General features: G+C 37.6%; 2 protein-coding genes across 2 annotated transcripts; both read right to left on the minus strand.

Annotated features, from left to right (window-relative positions):
* Positions 1-5,076: 5,076 nt before the first annotated feature.
* Positions 5,077-11,744, minus strand: cdc45 (CDC45 cell division cycle 45 homolog (S. cerevisiae)). The gene is made up of 18 exons (XM_042421567.1): positions 11,522-11,744; positions 11,321-11,380; positions 10,077-10,169; positions 9,844-9,981; positions 9,471-9,620; positions 9,336-9,394; positions 9,201-9,249; positions 8,888-8,949; positions 8,730-8,780; positions 8,447-8,566; positions 8,153-8,284; positions 7,912-8,010; positions 7,628-7,789; positions 7,285-7,423; positions 7,099-7,182; positions 6,888-7,006; positions 5,900-5,976; positions 5,077-5,488 (listed from the first exon to the last, which is right to left on the minus strand). Exons 1-18 carry the CDS (start codon positions 11,570-11,572, stop codon positions 5,424-5,426), a joined length of 1,710 nt encoding a protein of 569 aa, XP_042277501.1. The 5' UTR covers positions 11,573-11,744; the 3' UTR covers positions 5,077-5,423.
* Positions 11,745-13,454: 1,710 nt separating this feature from the next.
* Positions 13,455-23,204, minus strand: plpp5 (phospholipid phosphatase 5). Its single transcript, XM_042421568.1, has 8 exons — positions 23,062-23,204; positions 20,191-20,331; positions 19,904-20,012; positions 18,863-18,953; positions 18,692-18,755; positions 18,497-18,621; positions 18,029-18,199; positions 13,455-16,886 (listed from the first exon to the last, which is right to left on the minus strand). Exons 2-8 carry the CDS (start codon positions 20,259-20,261, stop codon positions 16,717-16,719), a joined length of 801 nt encoding a protein of 266 aa, XP_042277502.1. The 5' UTR covers positions 20,262-20,331; positions 23,062-23,204; the 3' UTR covers positions 13,455-16,716.
* Positions 23,205-23,588: the final 384 nt, after the last annotated feature.

The raw sequence follows: 23,588 nt of genomic DNA on the forward strand, positions 1-23,588 counted from the left end.
GCTTCTCTTTGTATGAATTTGATGTTTAGCACAGTATAAAATCATATCCAGGTGTCATAAGAAACTATATTAGAAGTGAGATACAGACATGAAAAACTACATTTTCAGGAGTTCACAGTTCTAGCACAAGTTTGTCAATTGTTTGCTTGTCTCTAAATGAATGAATGAAATGAATGAAGCATAAATAAGCAGTTCAAGTGCATTAAAAAAAAACAACTAAAACATGCACAATTTCTTTCAGTCCACCTGCAGTGTAACACAATTATGCAAATTCAAGCACAAAATTGTGCAGCATCCGTCAAATTCATGGAAATTTTTTTCCAGGCAGTACTAATCTCTTTTTGCCTGAAAGCCCTTTAAAACAATGGACGAGAGGAGAGCGATTCAGGGAATAACACCCCAACTGTGAAAGGGCTCCAGGGGTGAAAGGTCACAGGGGTTAGGGATCATTAAGGGCATCTGTGGGCTGACAGGCTGACATGAAGCTGGCAGCAGCAGGGCAGAAAAATATCAAAAGGTTTGAAGGTTTTTTTTTCTGTTTTTTGATGATTTTTAGTGGAATGTCAGTTTGCAGAAGTTTTCTGAGGTTGAATAATGTTGAGCTTTTGTTTGTGAGGTTTGATTAGATGCTGAGTTTGTGTTTAAGTGTGTGTGAGCATCTTCTCACAGCATGACAGACAGACAGGAAGCAGGCAGAAACAGTCAGCTGTGGCTCTTTGTGTCTGCCTGTCCAGTATAGCTAATCCTATCTGGAATCTGAGATTGTTAGAGACGGAGAGGCCGGAGGGATGAAAAAAAAAAAAAAGCTGACATAGTTTTAGAAGGATGCAGAGAAAGAAGGAAGTGAAGCTGGAAACGACTCTCAAAACTTCAGAAACCGAAATATAAATGTTGAAAGAGTAACTGAACACCAGATCGTGGAGTTTCACTGTTGTCTCTGGTTAAACATTTCTACTGTTTCACTTCCCTTTGTGTTTGCTCAGAAATGTGCTGTGATGTCACGGTGTACTGACACACCCTGGAGCACACTTCTACATCACTGCAGCAAGGAGATATGATATGAATTTGCTCGTTCACTTCCTGCAATAAGAGCCAATATTATGCACTGTGAGTACATTGTCAAACAAAACTTTATAACTACCAGCACACCTGGAAGTTGTTCTACATCCTCTCTGATCTACAGTCTTCATATTTGCCTAATATTGTCATACTGTTTCTCCTTATTGTAATTTTACCATAAAAGCTTCTATTAGGTGATCTTTTTTATGTGCTTAGTGCATATAGCACATCGTATTTCCTTCATTCTTTGCCCTCTAACTGTGTGATTTTATTGAGGCTTTTTCTGGCTGATTTTCTATATTTTTCTTATTGTCAGCAAATCTCATGTGCAAAGGCCAAACTAATAATGAACTCATCCTACTTACGAGTATTGTGTGTGTATCCAAAGCTTGATATATCATACTCCTCTGTGCCACAGAACTCTGTTGTCGCCCAAAAACTATTGAAAAACATGTCAATGAGCAGGGACGAGGAAACATGTCACCCAGTGCGGCGCCGTGGCTCATTGACACACACAATACTTGTAAGTAGAATCAGACAAATATAGAAAACCGCTGACCTCGTCCTTCAACTATGTTTACTCGGTTGTTGCTCTGTTATTGCTTTTACATGTGCAGCACCTTGTAACCTTGTTAAGAAAAGTGCTATATAAATAAAGATTATTATTATTACTTCTGTCTAGTCTGTAAATATATCCGTTACATGTCTTTTGGTTCCTCCTCTGTTGCTCTTCTAGGAAGGTTTCTCCTTATTTAAAGGTTAGTGGTTAAAGACTGTAATTGTTGAAACAGACATTTTGAGCAGCAGGATGAAAGGTCACCAAAGTCATATACTGTATATTCATCTTTTTGGAACCAGGTAAGTCTGTAATCCAATATTTTTAAATTTTGCTACTGACAAATTACGACAGGTTCAGTTGCAACTTTTCCCTGATCGATAAAATGTTTTTTTAAACTTTGAATCTCAAAGCACATAATCCTGCATCATTCACACCATAAAACACTGTAACCCTGCATCATTACTCCCACCGACATCCCTCTGAAACCACAATAAGCAGCTCAGCCCAGAGGAGCAAAAGCAACACGGCTGTTTGAGAGAGAGAGGCCTTCAAACATGCTGCTGTGCACATCACCACATCGGCTGTACGGTCCTGCCTTTGAGGGGATGTTTCCCTCTGTGTGTGTGTGTGTGTGTGTGTGTGTGTGTGTGTGTGTGTGTGTTACATGCCACATTCCTCAGATGCAGAGCGGCGGAAAGGGCAGTGGCCCCACTTCAGCAGAGGTGCATGGGGGGGGGGGGGGGGATGGAGAGCAAAGTGATTGATGGCTGAGGGGAGAAGGCCAAATGATGAGGCGAACAGGTGGATTCAATGCTGGAACATCATCAGACCACCTCAAACCAGCATCATGTCTGCTCTTAGACCAGGTAACTCTAGAAATTAAACAATTAGCTGATTAGTTCATCAACAGAAAATTAATAACCGACTGTTTTTGATATGCAGTTTATCTTCAGCAAATCCTCTCAGATGTGAGATTTTGCTGTTTTTCTTTATTTTATATCACTGAAAATTGAACTCATCTTTGGGTTTTTGACTGTTGCTCAAAAAAAAAAACAAAAGTAATTTGAAGGCATTTTTCAAATTTTCTTACATTTTACAAACTAATTTTTCTCCAATTTCACCAGCCCTCTTTGCTAAGCCCATTTTCATTTTGTTGCACACTGTTTTTATTTTAATTAATTATTTTTAAAGATAATTTAGATTTTTTATTGTATTAATATTAATATTATATATTAATATTATTCTCCTGCCATGTTAACTAATTTTTTAAGTGAATTTTACAATTTTCCTGCTTTTCTTTGTTGTTTTTACTGCAAAGCACTTTTTAAATGTGTTTGGAAAAGTGCTATATAAATAAAGTTTACTCTTTAAAGTTTAACGAGCCATGGAATAATCAAAAACTAAAATATATAATGATTGCAGCTGAACTGTCAGATGATTAAAGATGTTTTTAGGCTAGATCTCTATCCTAATAAACAACTAACATAAAAAAAAAAACAGACCTACAGAATTCTTCACATCAGGACACGGAGGAAAAACTAAGTGAAACATGTTAAAAAAAACTCCCTCACAGACATAAATAACAAGAGGAAACGAAGAAGTAACAACGGAAACAGAAAAGCAACTGAAGATGCGCTTATCAGCAATTCAAGATAATTATGTTGCTAATAATAGACAGCCTCTCCACCCTCTTAACGATATAAATGTGTCTTCCACAACCTTTTTTGTGTATCTGCTAAATGTTTCCTCAAACAGTATGGGGTATTATTTCTCCTGGATAACATCGCTCTGATGTGACTGTAAACAATATCATTATGGGAGTAAATTGTGCTCGAACAGTTGACCCAGAGGGCGCAGCGAGTTATACACATTCATACACAATTAAGTGATGACACACACACACACACACACACACACACACACACACACACACACACACACACACACACACACACACACACACCTCACTGGTAACAATAAGACGTTCTGCATTAACATCCTGCTGTGGCACGATGCTGATCTCGGCACGTTTCAGTCTCACCGCTGCCAGTGTCAGTCCGGATTTTTTCCTGTGAAACCACCCGAACACCGTCCACTCTGAAGGCCATGATCTCATCCTGATCCAGGAGCGATAAGGATCTCAAATCACCCCTCAGAGACCCGCTCAGGCCCCACCTTTCCAGTCGCGCTCTAGTCCGACAGAAAAAAAAAAAAATCACCGCCGGGAGGCCTGGCCTACATTCTCCAATGTGGGCCAAGGTCACGGCGCTCACCTTTGCCCTACATGAGCGGCTTGAGCTCAGTAGATGTAAAGATCATTAAATTTTAATAGTTTAACTAGAATTCTCACCCATAAGACAGTTTTAGTGTTGTGTGTAACTGCTAGTTGTGCGTCAGCAAAACAAAAGATTGGATCAAGATGAAACGACTAATCAGTTTGGATCACTCTCTCTGTCCCCGCTGGCTCTAACTTGCCAAAAACACCAACACTCTGCCAGATCTTTGTTTCATGGCAAGAGAGAAAGTTCCCCTAACAAATGGATTTGGACCTTGTAGGAGCCTGTTTGCCAACAATGCTGGTTCTTAACCCTGGACACTGGAATAAAAAAAAAAAAAATTGGTGGAAAATTATAATTCAGTTTTCCCGTCTTGGAAAACTTCAGCCTGAAGGCCTCATCTGATGATCAAATGGAGTTGAAAAGTGAAAACCATTAAAAGAGTTGAGTTGCTCACCTTTTTGCATATGAACACCTGTCACAGGGGCTGCAAGCAGGTATTTCTATGCTTCAAAGAAGTCACGAGGTATAAAAGGTTTAAAACTACAACACACTGACTCAACAGAGCAACCAGATTGATACAGAACACCAGTGAGATGATCAATATGATTTAATTTGATTAGGCTGAAATATCTAAGTGGCAGCACTGATAATAAATCCTTTTCTTATTTCCTTTAGCCTAAGATAAACGGGGCCATATTTTACTAAAAAGCAGGAGTTTCTTGCAACACAGTTATTAAAAAGGATGACGCATCAGTTTAAACTCAAGTTACATAATCACAACACCTGTTTCAAACAGTCATTCGTTAACAAAATGATCTGCTTCACATTTTTCCTTCACCTCATCACATTTTCCATCTAAATTAATGGAAACTGGTATGAAAACAGAAAAGAAAATGATTTAGAGTATTTGAAATTATCCTTTTTTTCTTTTTTTTAAACTGCTGTCTAAAATCTCTGGTGACTGAGAGAACATCAAGAACGACAAAATAAAACCTGAAACAAAAACAAAGGAACTTTCCAGTGTATGCCTTAATGATATAAAAGCTAAAACTTCAAAGAACAATTAACATCTTCAACGTCAAAGAAATTCAATCTCCTGTATTTCATCACTCTCACAACTCAAAACCGCAGAGTAACAATAACAATGAAACAGTTGAATTACTTTGCTCAATCAAAGCATTGAAGTCATTTAATATGTTTTATTAAACATGTTTAAAATGTTAAATTTGTTGACCTTCTCATATACATGGTCAGGAATAAAAAAGACAAAACGTTCAGAATTTAAAAGCAAAAATAAGACTCCCACACATTTACAAAAAGACTGTACAATATACACACAAAACTAATAAAAACCTTAAAAACATGGATAAAGTTTTTGTACTAGTGACACCGTATATATATATGTCTGATGTGATTGGTTTTAATCACATCTGACATAAAGATGTGAACAGCACCAGCACTCACACTTTTCAAGCCTTTAAGACTTTAGACTCAATCTCAAAACTCAAACTCAGTACTGAAGGTTCTCATGACAGAAGGGTGATGAGAGCGTCCAGAAACTTGCTCCTGTCCTCCGTCTTCAGTTCAATTACTGCAGAAGAAGAATCAGAGGTTAGAAGAGGTGTGCAAAGAAAAACTGCATACATTCATCAGCCAGCAACAGGTTTCCTTTAGGGAGGTTTTCTGCAATTAATTTCTCCACTCAAATGTCTCTGATACCTAAAATGTTTCAGGTAGGAAAGTGTAGCACTATTCTGGACTATGACTGAGAAGTAATTAACGACCTAACATGTAGCACATTTATTTCATGATACCCAGTGATCAGCATGCTTAACTGTCTGAATCTTCATGAATTTTCACAAATAAAGTTCAACTAGACATGAAACGGAGACAACGCTGCCACCTGGTGTCTAATGAAGAGATGACGACTCCCTCTCACAATGAACGTTAGTGAGCATAAAGACGCTGCACGATACAGAAGTAAAACGGTTCGATCACTTACTTGAAGTGTCAAAGTGGTCGTGAAGAGTTCTGGAGCTGGTGCTCTCTGCTGCTTTCTCAAACGCTCGGCCAAAGAAACTGAATACAGAGAATAGACGAGAGATGAGGAAATGATGATGTCACTCAAAACACCATAATTTCTGTGCATTTTAAATTTAGCAACAAAAAACACAACTGGCAACAAAAAAAATTGTGTTATTTTGTTTTAGTCATTTACCTCTAAGGAAAGATTTTAATCAAATGTTTTTAGAACTGCAGAGTCAATTTCAAACAACTTAAATCAAAACAGCAACAAATATAAGAAGGTAGAATTTTCTCTGAAAGCATCATATTAAAACGGCAATAACACGTTTATATGTACTGTAGGCCGGCAGAGTCAATTAAAGCTGCAAATATTAAATCAATGAGTTGATCAACAGAAGATTAATCAGCAGCTGTTTTGATAATCAAGTCATTATTTGAGCAAAAATGCCAAGAATTTGTTGGTTTTAGCTTCTCAAATGTGCTGTTTTGAAGCTTTTCTGTGTCATACATGAAGTGAACTGAATATGTTTGAGTTTTGGACTGTTGATCAGACAAAACAAGATATCTGTGCTCTGGAAAAATATATAATCAAGTCATTTTTCACAAATTTCTGACATTATATAGAAAAAATGAACAATCTATTAATCAAGAAAAGAACTGGCAGATTAATGAATAATGAAAATAATTAGTTGCAGCCCTGGAATCAAAGAAACGACACCAGATATGAAATATATTAATATATACAGTCCAAATATCAAAATTCTGAGGTTTTATTTTCTGTGAAACATTTTTGAAGCAGCTTCTTAAATACAGTTTTAAGTTATTTTGGAGAAACATTTATCTTGAATTACTCAGCATATTTTGAGCCTTAGCATCTCATTTGTGTGGGAAAGCTGTGCTGCTACACGCAGCCCAGCACAGTTTTTGCTGTTTATATCCTATAGATCTACAAAGTGGGGTCTTACTTCTTCTTGTCAGACGTCTCAGACTCAGGTGGGATTCCCACAACAATGACAGTCCCCTTCTCCACATCCTTGGGAGCAGCCATGATGAGGGGAAGCAGTTTGCAGCGTTTATTCCTCGTCTAACGGACAAAACAGCATGAGTGAAAAGACATCAGTAACAGTCTACTTCCTCCGCAATCTACCTCCACTTGGACAGCAGCGAGACACTCACCGAATGGACAAAAGCTTTCAGGAGGTACTTTGAGAGCAGAATCAAGGCCATGGGCTTAGAAAAGAGCTTCACATCAGGGGTGCCCTGTACACAAAAAAGCAGGAGGAGGAAAGGCTTGAGCTGAGCACGATCTACGGCTAACAAACAGTCACATACTGTGTGCGTTGACCATACAGACACTCGTACCTCCATAAGGTAGCAGTAGAGGAAAGGTCCTTGTGACAGGATGAGGTTGGTACAGATGCAGCTGGCTACAGTCTGCTGGACGGCAATAAGCTTCTTCTTTGCCAGGTCAATGCCTGAATGTAGTCGGTCCAGGTTACTCCTACACAGACAGAAAGGAGTCAGAAAGTTATTCTGACACAAGTATTTCATTATCAGGTCATAAACATTTTTACAGCTTTAAAATATTTCATGCAGGAGGTGAAATAAATCAAACCTGGTTATCTCTACATCGAAAAAGTAAGAAAATCCTGGAAACTTTAGGCAGTGAACTAATCAACCAGGCAATTTTATTTCTGCTACACACCTGGAGAGGGAGTCCAGAGCCTTGATGAAGTTGTCACTGTCACTCTCATCTTTCTCAGTGCTCTCCAGTAAAGCAGCAGTGGCGTGCACCATGTCGCTGGCAAGGAAACGGTTCTTAAAGCCAAAGTGAACACCAAACGTCTGAATGCGGATATCTTTCATACTGATGGAGGAGGAAAACAAAGACGAATCATTTCAGATTGTGTGTCAATAAATGCATCCGTGTGTAACCTATAAAGTCAACTGAATGACAACAGCATCACTTTCTCTTTTCTAGATTCATACCCGTATTTATTTGACGACTCTTCAATGACGTCCCGAAGGTTCTCTTTGATTGACATGTCCATGGAGTTGAATTTCTGTCGCACTTGCTTCAGAGGTAGCCTGTTACAAGTGGCACCACCAACAAATATTGGCAAGTAAAGCATGTAAACTCTATTTCACATTACAGCCTGAGCTCAACTTCTACTTTATAACTGGTTCTTTTGTTGATAAACATTTCATTGTGAAGTCACCAAGCACTTACCCCATGTCAGCCAGAAACTCCTGGAGTTTCTTTTGGCCATTTAAAGTCCAAAGCTTGAAGTTGCAGGACGTGTAACATGAATTACAGATGCTCTCATACAGAGACCAGTGCTGGTAGAGGGTTAAACGCAGGCTGAAGCAAAGATTTAAGGCAAACACAGAGAAAAAAAGAGACGGAGACAGCTACAAAGAGTCTGTAAGAGTGATTACTGCAGCTATAATACTTGAATTTATGAGTGGGAAGCAGAATTATAAAGCTCCATAATGATGACAAGTCAAGATGAATTAAGGATACTCGTATTCAAAGGAGATCCTCATACAGTCGATGGAGAGAGAGTTCTCCTCATCCTCATTTCGGTGGTTATGGCGGGAAACGTGTCGCTGCATTGTGGCGATGTCTGTTACATACTTCATACTTTAAAGGATCAAGGAAGACAAAAATAGCTCAATGTCAGTGCACATCGTCATGCAAACAAACAGTAAACAATAATCTTGCAGCCAATAAGAAAGCAAAAACATATGAAGCAGACATGTACTCAAAGGGAATTATGTTTTGGAATAATTTTAAAAAATCTTACTGTGTGATTTTATCATGAACCCACTGGTCTGTCAGCCCAATAATGGCCCACCTGCATAAAGAAAAAACTCAACAGTCTACATCTAAAAGTCTCTGTAGTCCACAGTGCATTTGCATAAAATGTGTGTCATTAAAAAAGGAAATTACATCAGAGCTTACCAGAGCATGTCCTTCGTGTCTTTAGTCAACATCCAGGCCAGTTCAAAAAACATCATTGCAGCCTAACAAAAGAAACATATGAAAACATCTGAATATTGTTCAGTCTGACTAAAAAACAGAAAAGTTAAATGATGATCAACATACAGCTGTGCAACCCTTAAAAGTCACACACACATACACACACACAATAAGATCAGATTTTCTTACAGTTTAAAGCTTTTGTGAAAGTTCAAACATGCAGATTAAATTCATATACATTTTTCAGAACTCGCTGGATATCATGTCAAGAAATTTTATAAAATCTTTTACTCACAGACGTTCCATGGTATTCATACTGCTCGTAGTCAAACAAGATCTCTCTCCTGTGAAATGAATGAAACATGTTTATATTTAGTCACCGTACTGCTTATTTGACAAACATGATCCCATCCTTTAAAAAACACTTCACCTTCGTGCCTCCCATTCCCTCCTCGCTCGCTGTCTCTCGATTCTCCTCTCAACTGCCCCCTGCAACGACACGAACACACTGTTACATTGTTCTGCTGAACTTCCACGTTGTGCACCGATTCTGTTAAATAGATACCTCATCAAATCTCCTCCTTTTGCCAGACGGCTCTGAGCCTTCGTCACTCTCATTTCCAGAGTCATCTCCTTCCTCATCATCTTCATCTCGAAAGATATCATCATAGGAGGGCACGCCCAGGTCATCGTCCTGTTTAATTAACAGCTTTATCTGTGGGAGGAACGAAGATGATGGTTTATAAATCTTAACTTCCACAAATGCAAGTATTGATGCATTATTTGTGTTGTTCAAACATCAAACCTTAAGAGCAAAATAAACAAACAAAAACCTTAACGCTCACATTATGATGCTTTAAAAATACAAATAAAGGATCCAACACATTTAAAAATCAATAATTTATAATAATTCATCTGAAATGGTCATTATCCATCACCTGGGTGTCGTTGTAGACGTTGACCACATCTACGGGCCGGTGAGTGTCGCAGATGAAGAAGATGGAGTCATCATCAGGCTGCAGCATCTCAAGCAGGTCAACATTCGCCCCACAGTTGATGAGAACAAAGTACCGAAACTACAACACAGAAAAAATACAAAGGACACTGTAGCAAAATTAAACAACTCTTCTTTATGATATAACTTAACTGAAAGACGGACGGAGCTTCGTACCTGCTCTTTGTGTTCGAGGAAGGCAGTACTGAGGTCCTGCCAGCCTTTCACTGGTACAAGTGTATATTGGACCTGGTCGCAGTGGAACAACGCCTGGTGAAGAAAAAAGATCAGAAATCATTGTCTAGTTTACTAATTTATCATCATCATGAATCTTAAGACACTTTTGTGACTAAAAAAAGAAGCAGATGAGAAAAAAATCTTAGCTAAATGTTTTATCATTTATTATTTGTCAGACTGTCTTACTCAAACTCACAGCACTATTCAAATGCAAAAAATTCATGACTGAGACAGCACTATCAGCTCTAGTGAAGTTGAGCTGCAACCATTAATTGATTAGTTATCAACCATTAAATTAATCTGCAACTATTTTGATAATCAATTAATCCTTTAGAGTCATTTTTTAAGAAAAAAAAGTCAAAATTGTCTGATTCCAGCTTCTCAAATGTGAATATTTTCTGGTTTCTTTAGTCTTCTATGACTATAAACTGAATTTGGGTTGTGGACTGTTGAGACAAAAAAGACATTTGAGGATATCATCTTGGGCTTTGGGAAACAGTGATTGACATTTTTCGCCATTTTCTGACATTTTCTGGGCCAAACAAGAAAATAATCAACAGATTAATCAATAATGAAAATGATCATTGGTTGCAGCCCTATAGTGAAGATATATTTTTGGCAGCATTTACATAACTGAGTGAGATAAACATTTCAAATATGCAAGCAGTACAATTTAGAGGTTTTTTTTTTCTTTTTTGCTTTCATGCTACGAAGCAAACAGATTATCTGGACACAAGTTTTTATGAAAATAACATGAAGTTTCAGTTGTCCAAATGAGTCAAATCAAGAAGATATATTTCAACATTACAGTCTTTTTAGTCACAAAGTCCCTCTTTTTGTTACTATACTTTCAACGCAGCTCAATAGGGAAGCACTGTCCTAGGAAAAACAAAGAGTGAATTGATGCTAAAAAAAAAAGACTAAATGTGTCAGATATCCACTTAGTATGAATAACTCATATAAGCTTCAGGTAAACTTTTAAATGCATTTTTTTGCATAAAATGACTGTATGGAAACACTGTGGATTTTGCCCCCCATCATTTACACTGAAAGCACATTTGAAGGGGACTTTTTAATAGCCAGTATGAGCAAGAGGGAAACCTCTTTCAGTGTTCATATGAGCACCTGACTGTTGTTTTAAGACAGACTTGAAACAACTAAGTCAGCTTTAAGTTATATCTTACCTGCAGTACCTTACAGGCACATAGAGCGTCGATGTCTGATGCCACCAGGAGTGCGACTCTCTAAAAGAAGAGTATCACAGTTTGTGTAAATGTATACCATTGTAAGTACTTTGTGCCTCAAACGATAATTGACGTTATCTCTCCGCTAAATCGTAGCGTAAATACTCTTCTTGCTAGCTTATAGCTCAAACAACAACGTACCTGGTTGGCAACAACTTCATAAAATTCCCTCCGTATGTCCGCGATAAACATTTTCAAGAATGTGAATTAAAAGTTATACAGACTGTTAAAAGCTTTAACGACGAGCAAAACACGATAAAATGCAGCTAAAGTCTCATGAACAGCGAGTTATTTGGTTATCTGTCAGACTCGGAGCTCTTTTTGCTGCACTGTTCCTTGTTGGAAATGTGGCGCCAAATCTACACGTCACACGTTGTACGTCATACGCATAAGGCCACGCCCCCCGCCATTGACAAACACTGCTACTTAAAAACAAAGAAGAAACCTGAACTAAACTTTGGTTTAGTTCATCAATATAACTGAGACCACGACTGCCACGAATACTGTTTGATGTAATCAAATAAACATGAAATAAATAAATAAATAAATAAATAAGGAAGTGAAATAAATTAAATTGTAATAAAATTATATGTAAAACAAAAACAAAACAAAACAAAAAACACACAAGCTTAAGTGTCATCAAAAAGAGCCTCATAAGTGTGTGTGAGGGGATTACTTAACATACAAATGTATGGAGTCAAGTAGATTTAGTGAATTTTTACTATTAATGCATCTCAAGGATTTTAAAAGGACAACCGATTCGTTTTAATGCCAAGCTCTACAGATGCCTGTTTATACTTTTGAATTCAATAAAGAGGAAAGAAAAAAACAAACAAGCCACCTGACAACAAGGCAGCAGTCTGTGCAGGTTCCTGCAAAAATCTTTTGATAAAACAAATTTTATGTCCACTTTGGAACAGGAGCTACAACAGAGAGTGAAAAACTTCAATAATTATCTTGTTCATTGCCCTACAAAAGCTGCATTTAATTGATTCCACACTAAAATGTTAAACTACTGACATTGCTTTCTAAAGAGCATTAATACTTTAATGAGCTGTGATCATTGAGGATGCTGAGAGTCTAAAAAATCTGATAATTAGGATGTATCAGCCGATATTAGTTTAGTTTTCTTTAAACAATCCATAACATAAAACATAAATATTGTGGATAAGTTTCCCTCAAATTAAATCTTTTTAACAATTACGACTAAAACATGTAGTGGACAAGATGTTTTACAGTTGAAAAATAAATTTGTCATTACTCTCTGGTGGACAAAATATAAAACACTTTTTCAAAAATGTATATTTAGCATCTCTGTACTTTCTGTTTCCTGTCAATTTTACACACAGTGGGGTTTTTTAGGGTTGATTTTCATATTTTTAGGTTCAACATCTCAATTTAAGGTAAAAGAAAACCCAACTAAAAAAGCATTAAAGGAATAAGTTGTAAAAATAATTACATATATGGTATAACCCTTTTTGACTCATTTTTATAAATACTGAGTCTATTTTAAATACATATGTGACATTTTACTCAGCAAAAGTTGTTTAGATTTCTCTAAATCCATATTTCCTTACAGTCCAGATTCCCCTCTGAAGCTGTTTACATCAGATTTGCATTAATGACCATCTACAACATTACAATTCATTAAATTAAAGTGAAAAGGTTTAAAATTCAAAACCCTCTGTTTTAAACAGCTTTTGGTCAATCACTCGGGAAGATACGATTTACAGAAAATTCAATTGTACAGTTAAATGAAAAAAGAAAACATGGGGGAAAAAATAAAATCATATAATTTTACAAACCTTTTAGTGGTGTCATAAATTTCTTAAAGGGGTGAATGTTGTGTTGGGGAATGTGGAGTATTTCTTAAATCCAGACTGCAATATTACTTCAACTTTCCTAATTTAATCAGGTGCTTCAGCATTGTTTAATAAAACTACATTCTATTTTATTTTTCTTTGCTTTTTAACATGTAAACAATTATTGCCAAATTCTTCAAATGTATCACAAGCAGGAGCCTGAACATCGCAGCATCTCACACACTCAACACCAGAATCACTGACTCACAAAATAAGCAAAGGACAAATGTGTGTATTGGAAGATTATTTAGAAACATCATTTTAGTGTCACCAAAAAGATTCATTAAAAGCATCACAACATGTACAATCAGGATACTGTGTCAGCATGAGCGGCTGCTATTTGCTCCTACAAAGCCAAGGCAAATGATGAGCATGACGAAAACAAAGCAAAACAGGCAAGTTTTGGTATCATCCCTCGTCATGACAGAACATCTGAAGAGACACGATCATCAACCTGATATACACCGACTTTCTGAAAATAAAAAATAAAAAAATCACAAAAGAAATGGATGGAAATGTGGGGGATTCTGTATCCTGCTCTGTAAAATTCAAGAAAGAAGTGATGAGAACAAATGACGTAGCTCTTAAGATGTGAAACATGCAGGATTTTATCAAAATGCAGCAGAATCTAATTAACTTGTATTTGATAACAATCTACTCAAACCCCCATGTGCCCACAAGTATGATTCCTATTCTCATGAAATAACATTATCACATTTAGGATAAACAAACACATATTTAAAATTCAAGTAAACTCCTACATGCCCCAAAAAATTAAATACAACACCTGTACATCATCTCATAAATACCTGTTAGACCGGCAAAGTAAATTAAAGATATTATTTGTCTCAAAGATGTGTATAAAGTGAAGGGTTTTTTTTCTCCATCTTTGCTACTCCCGCAGTTGTAAATGTTACACTTTTCCACCCAGAAATATTCACATTTGTCTTCGTTAAACTTCATCAACAATGAAATCTATGAAAAGTAATATGGGTTGGTTTTTTTTTTTTCTGAGGTAAAGAAAGGCAGCATGCCACATTTAAACATCATTATCTTCCCAAAGTGAATCCTATACACAAAATTAAAAGTTACAGACCCAAGTGGTGTCGACGACATGACAGAGAGCATACACTGTTACATGCAGTATATACTTCATTCATGAACAGAGAAGCAAAGAAGTAAACAAAGGCACAAAATTCACCAGGTTTTTCTGCCAAGTTTGGTCTGAAACTGTTGCGATCCAGTTCGATTTTAGCTGGATGTACGACAACGACGAACAAAAGTGCTTTGACCCTGCAAAACTTTGGCTGGTTTGACACGAAAACAAAAAACACGATGAGGTTCCTCTTAGTTTCTCATGTTTCAACCTGCAAAAAAAACATCATTTCTGCATAAAAATTTGACACTTTCTATCAAATTTTAAACCAACAAGTCAGCTGTAATTAAAGGATGAAATTGAAAAAAAACATTGAACAGAACGGAAATAAGTAAAACAGACTATAAACGTTCAATCTGTTAAATTAAACTTTGATGAAATCTACCAACGAAAATCAACAAACCACCAAATTTCTTTAAGTGACAATAAAACTATTAACAGGACAGAAAACCTGACCAGCAGGAGCACTGGGAGGCTAGCACCATCACCTGGAGAGGCTACAGTCTGACCCCACTCAGGTTCATCATCAGAAAGATCTACTGTCACTCCAAAAAAAACCCCAACAAAAACAAACAAACAAAAAAATAAACAACAACCCCTGTGACGTCTCTTCATCTCCGCTGAACATTCACACTTTTGTTTGAACGGGTCGGCCGCTGAGCCAGTGTGCAGTGACGTATAAACAGACCTACAGTAAGCCTGAGACCACTGAAAAAAAACATTTATATTCTCTTACAGTCATATTAACGCCTGAAGATATTTTGATGTGCTGTCCAGTTAGACCAGAGATATGATTTTTTTAAAGAATTATAAATAAGTACAGCAGGCACTGCAAAAACTGTAGTACGAGTCGAGTGTAACTGCTACATCAGGATGTTATCAAGTGATATATCAATTCATGAATATGTGAATGGTAACGGGTTGACATTCAAAATATAGGAAGACAAAGAGATTTAAAGCACTCGAGATGGAGACAGTAGAGCAAAACTGAGAAGACCAAAGATGCGACGCTGACCAAGTTGTTGAGATAAGTTGCTGAATTCGCCTCCAAAACAGACATCCTGGTCTGGTTATTTTATCCATTAACAATTTCTTAAATGATTTTCTAAAAGGTTGATTGTATCACAATATATATGTATACTGATATTGTGATTTAAAATGACATATACTGTTATAAAAAGGATCGCCCACCCCGAATTTCAGACATGAACAGCCCACATCAAAGACTCGTACTTCGCCAGGTTTCTTCATCCAAAATACAACCTGGTGAAGGGAATCGAAGTTCAAAGGTCGACTTACTAATGATTCAGAGGTTTCAACCGTATGTCACGCTACAGATGCACCCATCTGACTTTTTCTATTCCAACACCTTTTTCCCCTCAAATTTAAAATCTTTGTACCTCACTGTCATTTAGATCATTTATATGTAAGGTCACATGAGACCAGGGAGTCACTGAGAGAATATAACTGATAGCGGAAACACTGTTTCTTATGACGATGTTGATAACGAAACCGTCTTAATAAGGTCACCAATACTGATCAAACGGTGCATCCACATCTCATGGTCTTCTTCAGCGAGTGCATCAGACTCATGTCTAATCGTGTTAAGTTATGTGCTCGTCGTATATTGGGGGTTAACTATTGTTTCTGGTTAAAGACGACGGTCTCCAGCGACTTTCGCTTCTTCCCAGTCGACGCTGTGACTGTTTTTGATCTGATGTTGAGATGCGGCTAGAATCTCTGATTCATTAGTAAGCAGATGTTTGAACTTAAGATTCTCATTTTTCCTCCTCGAGTCTAAACCCTGCTTTTTTTGAAATAGTTGCGAGTTTACAAAACAATCACAAAATAGTGACCCTACACAACTAAACTGTTTCACAGCAGCTGAGCCAGAGACTGACGGGCAGTGAACTTTTAGTGTGGTGCTTGTGTACTTGACCTGCTCAGCTGTTGTGAGTACTTAATGTTATGTGATCTATAGGCACAATACACAGGGTGTGTACAGTAGGGCTGGGCCAGATGGGGAAAAAAAATAAATGTCATGACCACCAGACCTTTAAATATTGGCTGTTAAACTGGTTTTAGTATTGTCAGCAACTCTCAAATGTTTAAGGAAACTTTCAGGAGAAAAAGTGTCATTTTAGTTTAGTCTCATGTTTCACCACCAAAAAAAAAATTCCCACAATACAGTTACAATGATAAACAGTAAATATTGATATACTGCCCAGCCCTAAGGATGCGAAAACCAGAGGTTGAAGGATTAACATGTAACCCGTTATAAATGACACCATTAAAGAGTATAATCAAGTTACAGCTGGTTACAGGGGCAGGATGTAGTTGGAGTTGGCCAGCCTGCGTTCCTGTGCAGCGGGGACACCCTCTCTGTGACGCAGAGGTCTGTGGCAGTCGGGGTCCTGTAATGGAGGGTAGTGCTGTCTGTAACACAGCCAGGCGAACACGAGACCCAGCAGAGAACCCACTAACACATCTACAAGAAAGAGAGAGAAAGAAAGACACACATACATGAGGAGATTCATTCTCAAATCTGTGTCTCCACAGTGTGGGATGTGGCGCTAAAGGTAGTCCAGCATTTTAGTATCACACTCCCAAAAAGACGAGGTTAAACTCCAAAAACACTGCACTTCCCATAATGCAACTCAATAAATGACTAAACTGAACTTAAAGGTGCCCTGTGGAGTTTTTTTTTTTTTTTTTAAACAAACAAATTATCCTTGAAGTCTAACAAACATTTTGAATGATGTCCTTCCTCATTTAACATTTGCATTTTGTTTAAAAGAAAAAAGAAAAACAAATCGGCTACTGCACATTTGCATTTATTACATCTATTTTTTCCAGTCTGCAGTCTTCTAAATCGCCTCTGTTGGTGTGCTGCTACGTTTGTTAGTGTTTTATCACCACCCGTTGTCAAACAGGATAGCATGAAACCAATAGCAGGGCCTGAATCCTGTGTACTTGTGCACACACACGTGCACAATACAAACAAAACTGGGACCTGCTCGTAAAAAGAAAAAACAAAACAAAACTTAGTTGCTTAGTGCTAGTAGGGACCAAAGACTCCTCAAGGTACCCGACTTCTTTTTCAACTTGCACTTACAAAACAGAGAAGTGGCCCCACAATGAGAACAAAATAAACATATGAAACAAGTTGTGAAATGCAGTCTGATACATTTGAATGAAACTAATAACTCGTTTCAATTAGAATCGCTTCACTTCCGCAAAGAATTTATCCAATTACATGAGTTTTCCTATCTGGAATAAACTTGATCCTCCAAAAATTCAAAGAATCCCCCCGAAAAAATACAACTCCATAAAATATCAACCATTTTAGTAAACATATGTTTTGTTATGAAATGATTGCTGGCATAAAAATGAAGCACAAAAAGGTTACGGCTGGCAGTTAAACACAAAAGTAAAACCAACATGTTTGCAACCAAAATAATCTGCATTTGCCTTTAATGAAGCTCATGTGGGAGGAAAAGTTCAACAATGTCCCGTAATTGCATTTATGATATATTCGTCACTTTAAGATCACTTCTTTCTGTATGTGACTCATGGATCAGACTCGACATACGACATGATTTTAGTGCTAAGCGGTGCTCTGACTCTCACCTTGCCAGTGGTGTTTGTAGTCGCAGGTTCTGGAGAGGGCGATCACAGTCGCCACCAGTAAAGGGGTGAGGAAGGCACACAGCCGCCACGCTCTGCCTTGGCCTGCCGCATTAAAGCAGCGCAGCTTTCCTGCGATGTACAACGCCGTGAAGCCCAATCCTGCGAAAGCAACTGGAAGCAGAGAGAAGAGATTGAATGATTAGAGCCAGAAGAAGTTTTATACAGAAACAGAGAGAACAACAAAGAGAAGGGACCAGGATCAGAGCTGGAAAGATGTTGTAACGTCGAATGCTCTCCTGCTCACACAGCAAAATAATTGCCTGGAGGCAAAAATACACTTACGTACATCTATTTTCAGATGTATCATTTGCTCCCTGGCCTGCTTTGTACATTTGTTTTCTTTCCTTGTTGCCTGCTGATGAAAGTGTACCAGCTATAGAAGTATAATTGCCCAGAAGAGGCTCTTACAGGAAGAGTGTCCGCTAGGAAAGCTCTTTCTGCCCTCCATGACCACATCTGGGTCGCCGCTGCAGCGAAGCTCCAGGTTCATCTGACCGTCTGGAAAACAGCGGTAGAAGAAGTCTGGTCGTGGCCTGAGGCAGAGAGGACAGAGTTAGGTTTTCACCCAATATGGCACCAGATGACATTTAGTACAGCGTTTACCTGCCGACAGCCAGTTTGATGACGTTGGTGAAAACTCCGTTCAGCACCAGAGTCAGAGTCACAGCTGGATGAGAGAAGGAAACAGAACTGAATCATGAGGAAAAAGACTCTAGTTGACATTTTTATTAATATGAATAACCAGATGTTTGTACGCAGCTGTCTGTTTCTCACCCAGCGACGCCTCCTTCAGATCTCCTCGCTCAGACTTCTTCAGGAAGGTGAAAACCATGATTACGATCAGCGGTGTGAAAACCGCCACACTCTGGTGCAACGAAGCGAAAACACAGAATATAATTAGTCCAATCTATTTAAAGGAAGAATGAAAAGAATAGGTTCATAATTTTTTATGTGTCTTAAAACAACAGTCGGGTGCCAAAATGAACATTGAAACAGATTTTTCTTGCTGTAATTGTTCTGTTTACGTTTGTGTCTCGACAGTGTTTTCCTGTTCAGCTGCAGTAGAACAAAAAGAGGGAATTTGGCACTAAAAAGACTGTAACTGTGAAAGATATTGAATTGATTTGACTAATTTGGACGGCTGACGCTTCACATTAGCATCAGATAAACTTTTAAATACATTTTCGCACAGAAGGACTGTGGATTTTGTTCCCCATCACTTACATTTTAAGTGCATTATGAAGGGATCTTCTAATGGTCAGTTTGAACAGGAGGAAACATGAGTCAATGTTCATTTGGTCATCTGACTGTCGTTTTAGGACAGACTTGAAAAATTGTGGACTCGTCCTTTAACTACAAATCAAACACACTTCAACTCAACTTACAGACACTTAAGACATGCTTGATTAAAGTAAAAACAAAAAGTATTTATGTCCACTTTAAGTTTTGATAATGTTACATTTTATGATTGATAACAATTGAAAGCATTGAGGGATTTGAAAACAATAATAATAATAATATTCATAATGATGGATTAGATTTTTCCAGTAAAGTTTATGTCTCTGTAAGTTAAAATTGTTTTGAAATTAAATGAATCCAGTGACTGTCTGGAAGGTAGGAAACAAATCTTAAAATGTGTTTTGGAACATTGTCGACAGTAATATAAAGCGTTTTCATCATCAAAAGACACTAATAGTATATGGATTTATCGGTATAGTCCTTTAAACGCAGTAAAATAAAAGAAGGATTTAAAACTCAGCCGAGGGATTTATTTTGTCCCTCTTTAAGTCGCAGACATGCAGATATATTACTTACAAACATGAGAGATGTGGGTACGTGGTCTCTCTCCACACGATGGAATTTATACAACCACATCTCCTCCGCCTGGATCTCACGGTAGAAAGGAGGAAGCTGCTCCGTCACACTGAGTGAAGCGCACACACACACACACACACACACATATACATAATCAGAGCCGCAACATTTGTTTACCTTCGTTAAAACAGCACCTGCCTTCTCAACAATGGATCCATGAAGCCGGGATGCAAATTAAATAATGCATTCACAGATGCAAACGATCCGAAAGGAGGATCGATACTTACAGGAACACCACCAGCAGCGCCATCCGGATGGAGATTTCCGACAGGAAACCACGAAGCAGCCTCCTCTTCATTTTGTTTCTCGGGGATGGACTTCAGTCAACAGCAAACATCTCTACTTCACTTTCTGAAACTGAACTGCAACTACAGAAAAAATGGACAGTTTCAGGCTATAAAGTCATCAACATGCATGACATAAACTATTATTTGATGGGTTATAAGCTTATATTTGAATAGTTGGAGAGGTGGTGGGTGTGCAAGTGGAAAAAAAACCTGTAAATATAATTATTTCATGTTGACACATCCATTATGTTGTGCAAATATCTGCTCTCGGCCATCATGATGAATTATCTGAGGAGACGAGTGAAGTGGTTTTGCTTTGTCTGGGCACTTTATGTTCCACGTAAAAGGGACCCGCACACCCACACAGGTGCCGTCAGCGATTTTACCTGACAAACCACTTTCCAGGACGGTGTGGGAGTTTACAGACTGAGCTCCACTCGTATCATCCTCTCGTGTTATTTATTTTATTTTAGGGCTGCATCTGTAAAGTTCCTTCTTTTTCCTGCATAATTCACAAGTTTAAAAAAGGACGGGTTCAGATTATTTAAAAGTCTATTTTAATACAATATCCTCATGCCCACATTTACAGTGAAAGTCAATATTTAAGTAAAGTTATGCCTTCAGAAATTGAGTATAAACAGTTGTTTTTAATTCTAGTAATCAGTGTTTCCTCTCTGAGCTGCAGTGTAGTTACAGTAACACAAAGTTCTGTATTAAAAATAACAGGAACTTTGTTGATACTGATGTTGAGGATTACAGCAACAATTCAACAGAAAATTAATCTGCAACTATTCTGATTATCGAATAATCGTTTCAGTCATTGTGACTTTTCACTGTTTTCTGAATTTTTTATAGACCAAACAATTAATCGATCAATCGCACAAATATTCGGGTAATTCGAAAGTTAGATTCACTGTGTTATGCACAAGCAACAGCTCAGTCCACATGAACTTATAAGACACCACAAATGTTGCTGCAGTGGCGAAACAATACAACTTCTTACATTTAACAATACAATGCAAACAAAGCACTTTGTCTTCTGTCCAAAGATCCACAAAGACACAAATATCAGCTTCGTCTGAATGAACTGTTGCACAGAACGAGGACTGGACTGTGGATTTTGTTCCTCATCTCTTACATTGGAGTCATGCAAACTCCAATGTAACTCTAAATGTATTATTGGCATGTGAGTAGGGCTGCAACTAATGATTATTTTCATTATGGGTCTATAAAATGTCTATAAAATGTCAGAAAACGGTGAAAAATGGGAAACAGTGATTGACATGTTTGACCATTTTCTGACATTTTAAAGACCAAACATCTGATTGATTAATCGAGAAAATAGCCAATAGATGAATTGGTTATGGAAATAATCGTTAGTTGCAGTCCTAATCAGCATATAAAACAAAGTCATTTGTGTTGAGCCTAATATCATATAAAAATGTCTCTTGTGGCTTCACAGTCCCACGTTACTGTTTGACCTTTGTCCCTTAGTTTATCTTTATCTCTGACTAGTCAACAAGAAGAAAAAAACAATTTTAAAAGTTCATAAATGAGGAAAATGTTTCTTTTCATGCAGCTCCACTACTTTTACTCTGAATATATTTTAAGTAAATAAATCGTTTAGTATCTTTCCATTTCTTCACTTTTCAGCCCCCTAACTAAGTACATTTACTCAAGTACAATTTTGAGGTACTTGTACTTTACTTTCATATTTCCATTTCTCGCTACTTTATACTTCCACTCCATTACATTTCAGAGGGAGATATTGTACTTTCTATTCCACTACATTTATTTGACAGCTTTGTTTACTTTTCAGATGAAGATTTGACACAATAGATAATATAACAAGCTTTTAAAATACAACACATTGTTAAAGATGAAACCAGTGGTTTCCAACTTTTTTCGCTTTTGATGTCTTACAAAAAGCAGTGTGTAGTCGTGGTCCCATTTCAGATGTTTATGAGTTGTTAACAGCTCCACCAAATAGTGATTTTCCCTCTAAACTTCTCACATGGTTTCATTTCAGTAAATGTTTAAATGATCCAATATTTCACCAAAAATCAAAGATTTGAGAAAAAGTCCAAAAACTGACAACAGATTTGTGTATCAGAACTTAGTTTTTTTTTTCTTTTCTCTCCCATTAATCATCTCACGACCCCTCAGATTTATCTGGTGACCCTTTGAAGGGGCCTGACCCCTAGGTTGGGAACCACTGGACTAAACTAGTTAACTTCATATAAAGTGGATCAAACTAGCTCCACCTCCAGCAGCTACAACAGTAACATGCTGCTCTAACACTGATGCTTCAATATTAATAATCTAATGATGTCATATGTAATAATATATCAGTCAGAGGGACCAAACCAGTACTTTTACTGCAATACATTAACTACATTTTACTGCTGATACTTGTGTACTTTTACTTCAGTAGGATTTTTCATGCAGGACTTGTAATGTATTATTTTTACATTGCTCTATTAGTACTTCTACTGAAATAAAGGATCTGAATAGTTCTTCCACCTCTGCTGTAAAACCTGACATACAGGCCAACAAGCTGCACCTTCACTTCTACATGACACTCAAATAAAGAAACCGTTTATTTCATTAAAATTTATATCAGTTTAAACCTAATTTCACGACACCGATATATTCTCAGCCTGTGTCAACACATAACAAGCTCACATTAAGAGTCTGTGCTGCCGTAGAAACAAGATGTTAGCAGTCCGAGCTAAAGCTACCGAGCCACATCTGTCAGACATCTGGCTCATTTCCGCGTTAGTCAAACAGGAAACAGGCTCCGTAACTCACCTTCATCCAGACGGGTTTTTTATCTCCTCATCCTCATATTAACGTGTGTCGTTAACATGAACCAGGCCTCGGTACCCGCCGTATCTGCCGACGGAGGAAGCTCCACATTTGAGGACTTGAAGGAAACAGGGATGATGAGGAGGAGGAGGAGGAGGAGGAGGGGGGGAGGGGGAGGGGGAGGAGCTGCGTAAAGGTACCGGAACAACAGAGACACATCCGGTTGACTTTCCAAAGTAAAACATAAATGTCACTTATAAAAGTGGACCTATAGGTCCACTTACTAGCTTGTTCTGGAGCTTTTGATCATATTTCATATTTGGCTGTATGTGTATATATGATAATAACAACAAGATATATAATAAAGACAATAAAAGAGAGGGAGAAGAAACATAATAAAAGCAGATGCCTCCACACAGGTGCACTGCATGGTACAATTAAGCAATTAACATCCAATAATGCTCTGTGTACATGTATAAAAATGCTGAGCAGGCCCAGTTGATTCTGATTTTGTATCAAGATGGTAAGAG

This window comes from Thunnus maccoyii, chromosome 9 (genome assembly GCF_910596095.1).
Source record: "Thunnus maccoyii chromosome 9, fThuMac1.1, whole genome shotgun sequence".
Classification (NCBI taxonomy): domain Eukaryota; kingdom Metazoa; phylum Chordata; class Actinopteri; order Scombriformes; family Scombridae; genus Thunnus; species Thunnus maccoyii.

Coding starts and splice junctions, on each gene's coding strand:
- plpp5 (XM_042421568.1), bottom strand. CDS start 20,261: ATGAAGAGGAGGCTGCTTCGTGGTTTCCTGTCGGAAATCTCCATCCGG. Junction 18,756..18,862: donor TCTGAAGGAGGCGTCGCTGG/GTGAGAAACAGA, acceptor TCTCTCATCCAG/CTGTGACTCTGACTCTGGTG. Junction 18,622..18,691: donor ATCAAACTGGCTGTCGGCAG/GTAAACGCTGTA, acceptor TCTCTGCCTCAG/GCCACGACCAGACTTCTTCT.
- cdc45 (XM_042421567.1), bottom strand. CDS start 11,572: ATGTTTATCGCGGACATACGGAGGGAATTTTATGAAGTTGTTGCCAAC. Junction 11,381..11,521: donor ATGAAGTTGTTGCCAACCAG/GTACGTTGTTGT, acceptor CTCTTCTTTTAG/AGAGTCGCACTCCTGGTGGC. Junction 9,982..10,076: donor TCCTCGAACACAAAGAGCAG/GTACGAAGCTCC, acceptor TCTGTGTTGTAG/TTTCGGTACTTTGTTCTCAT.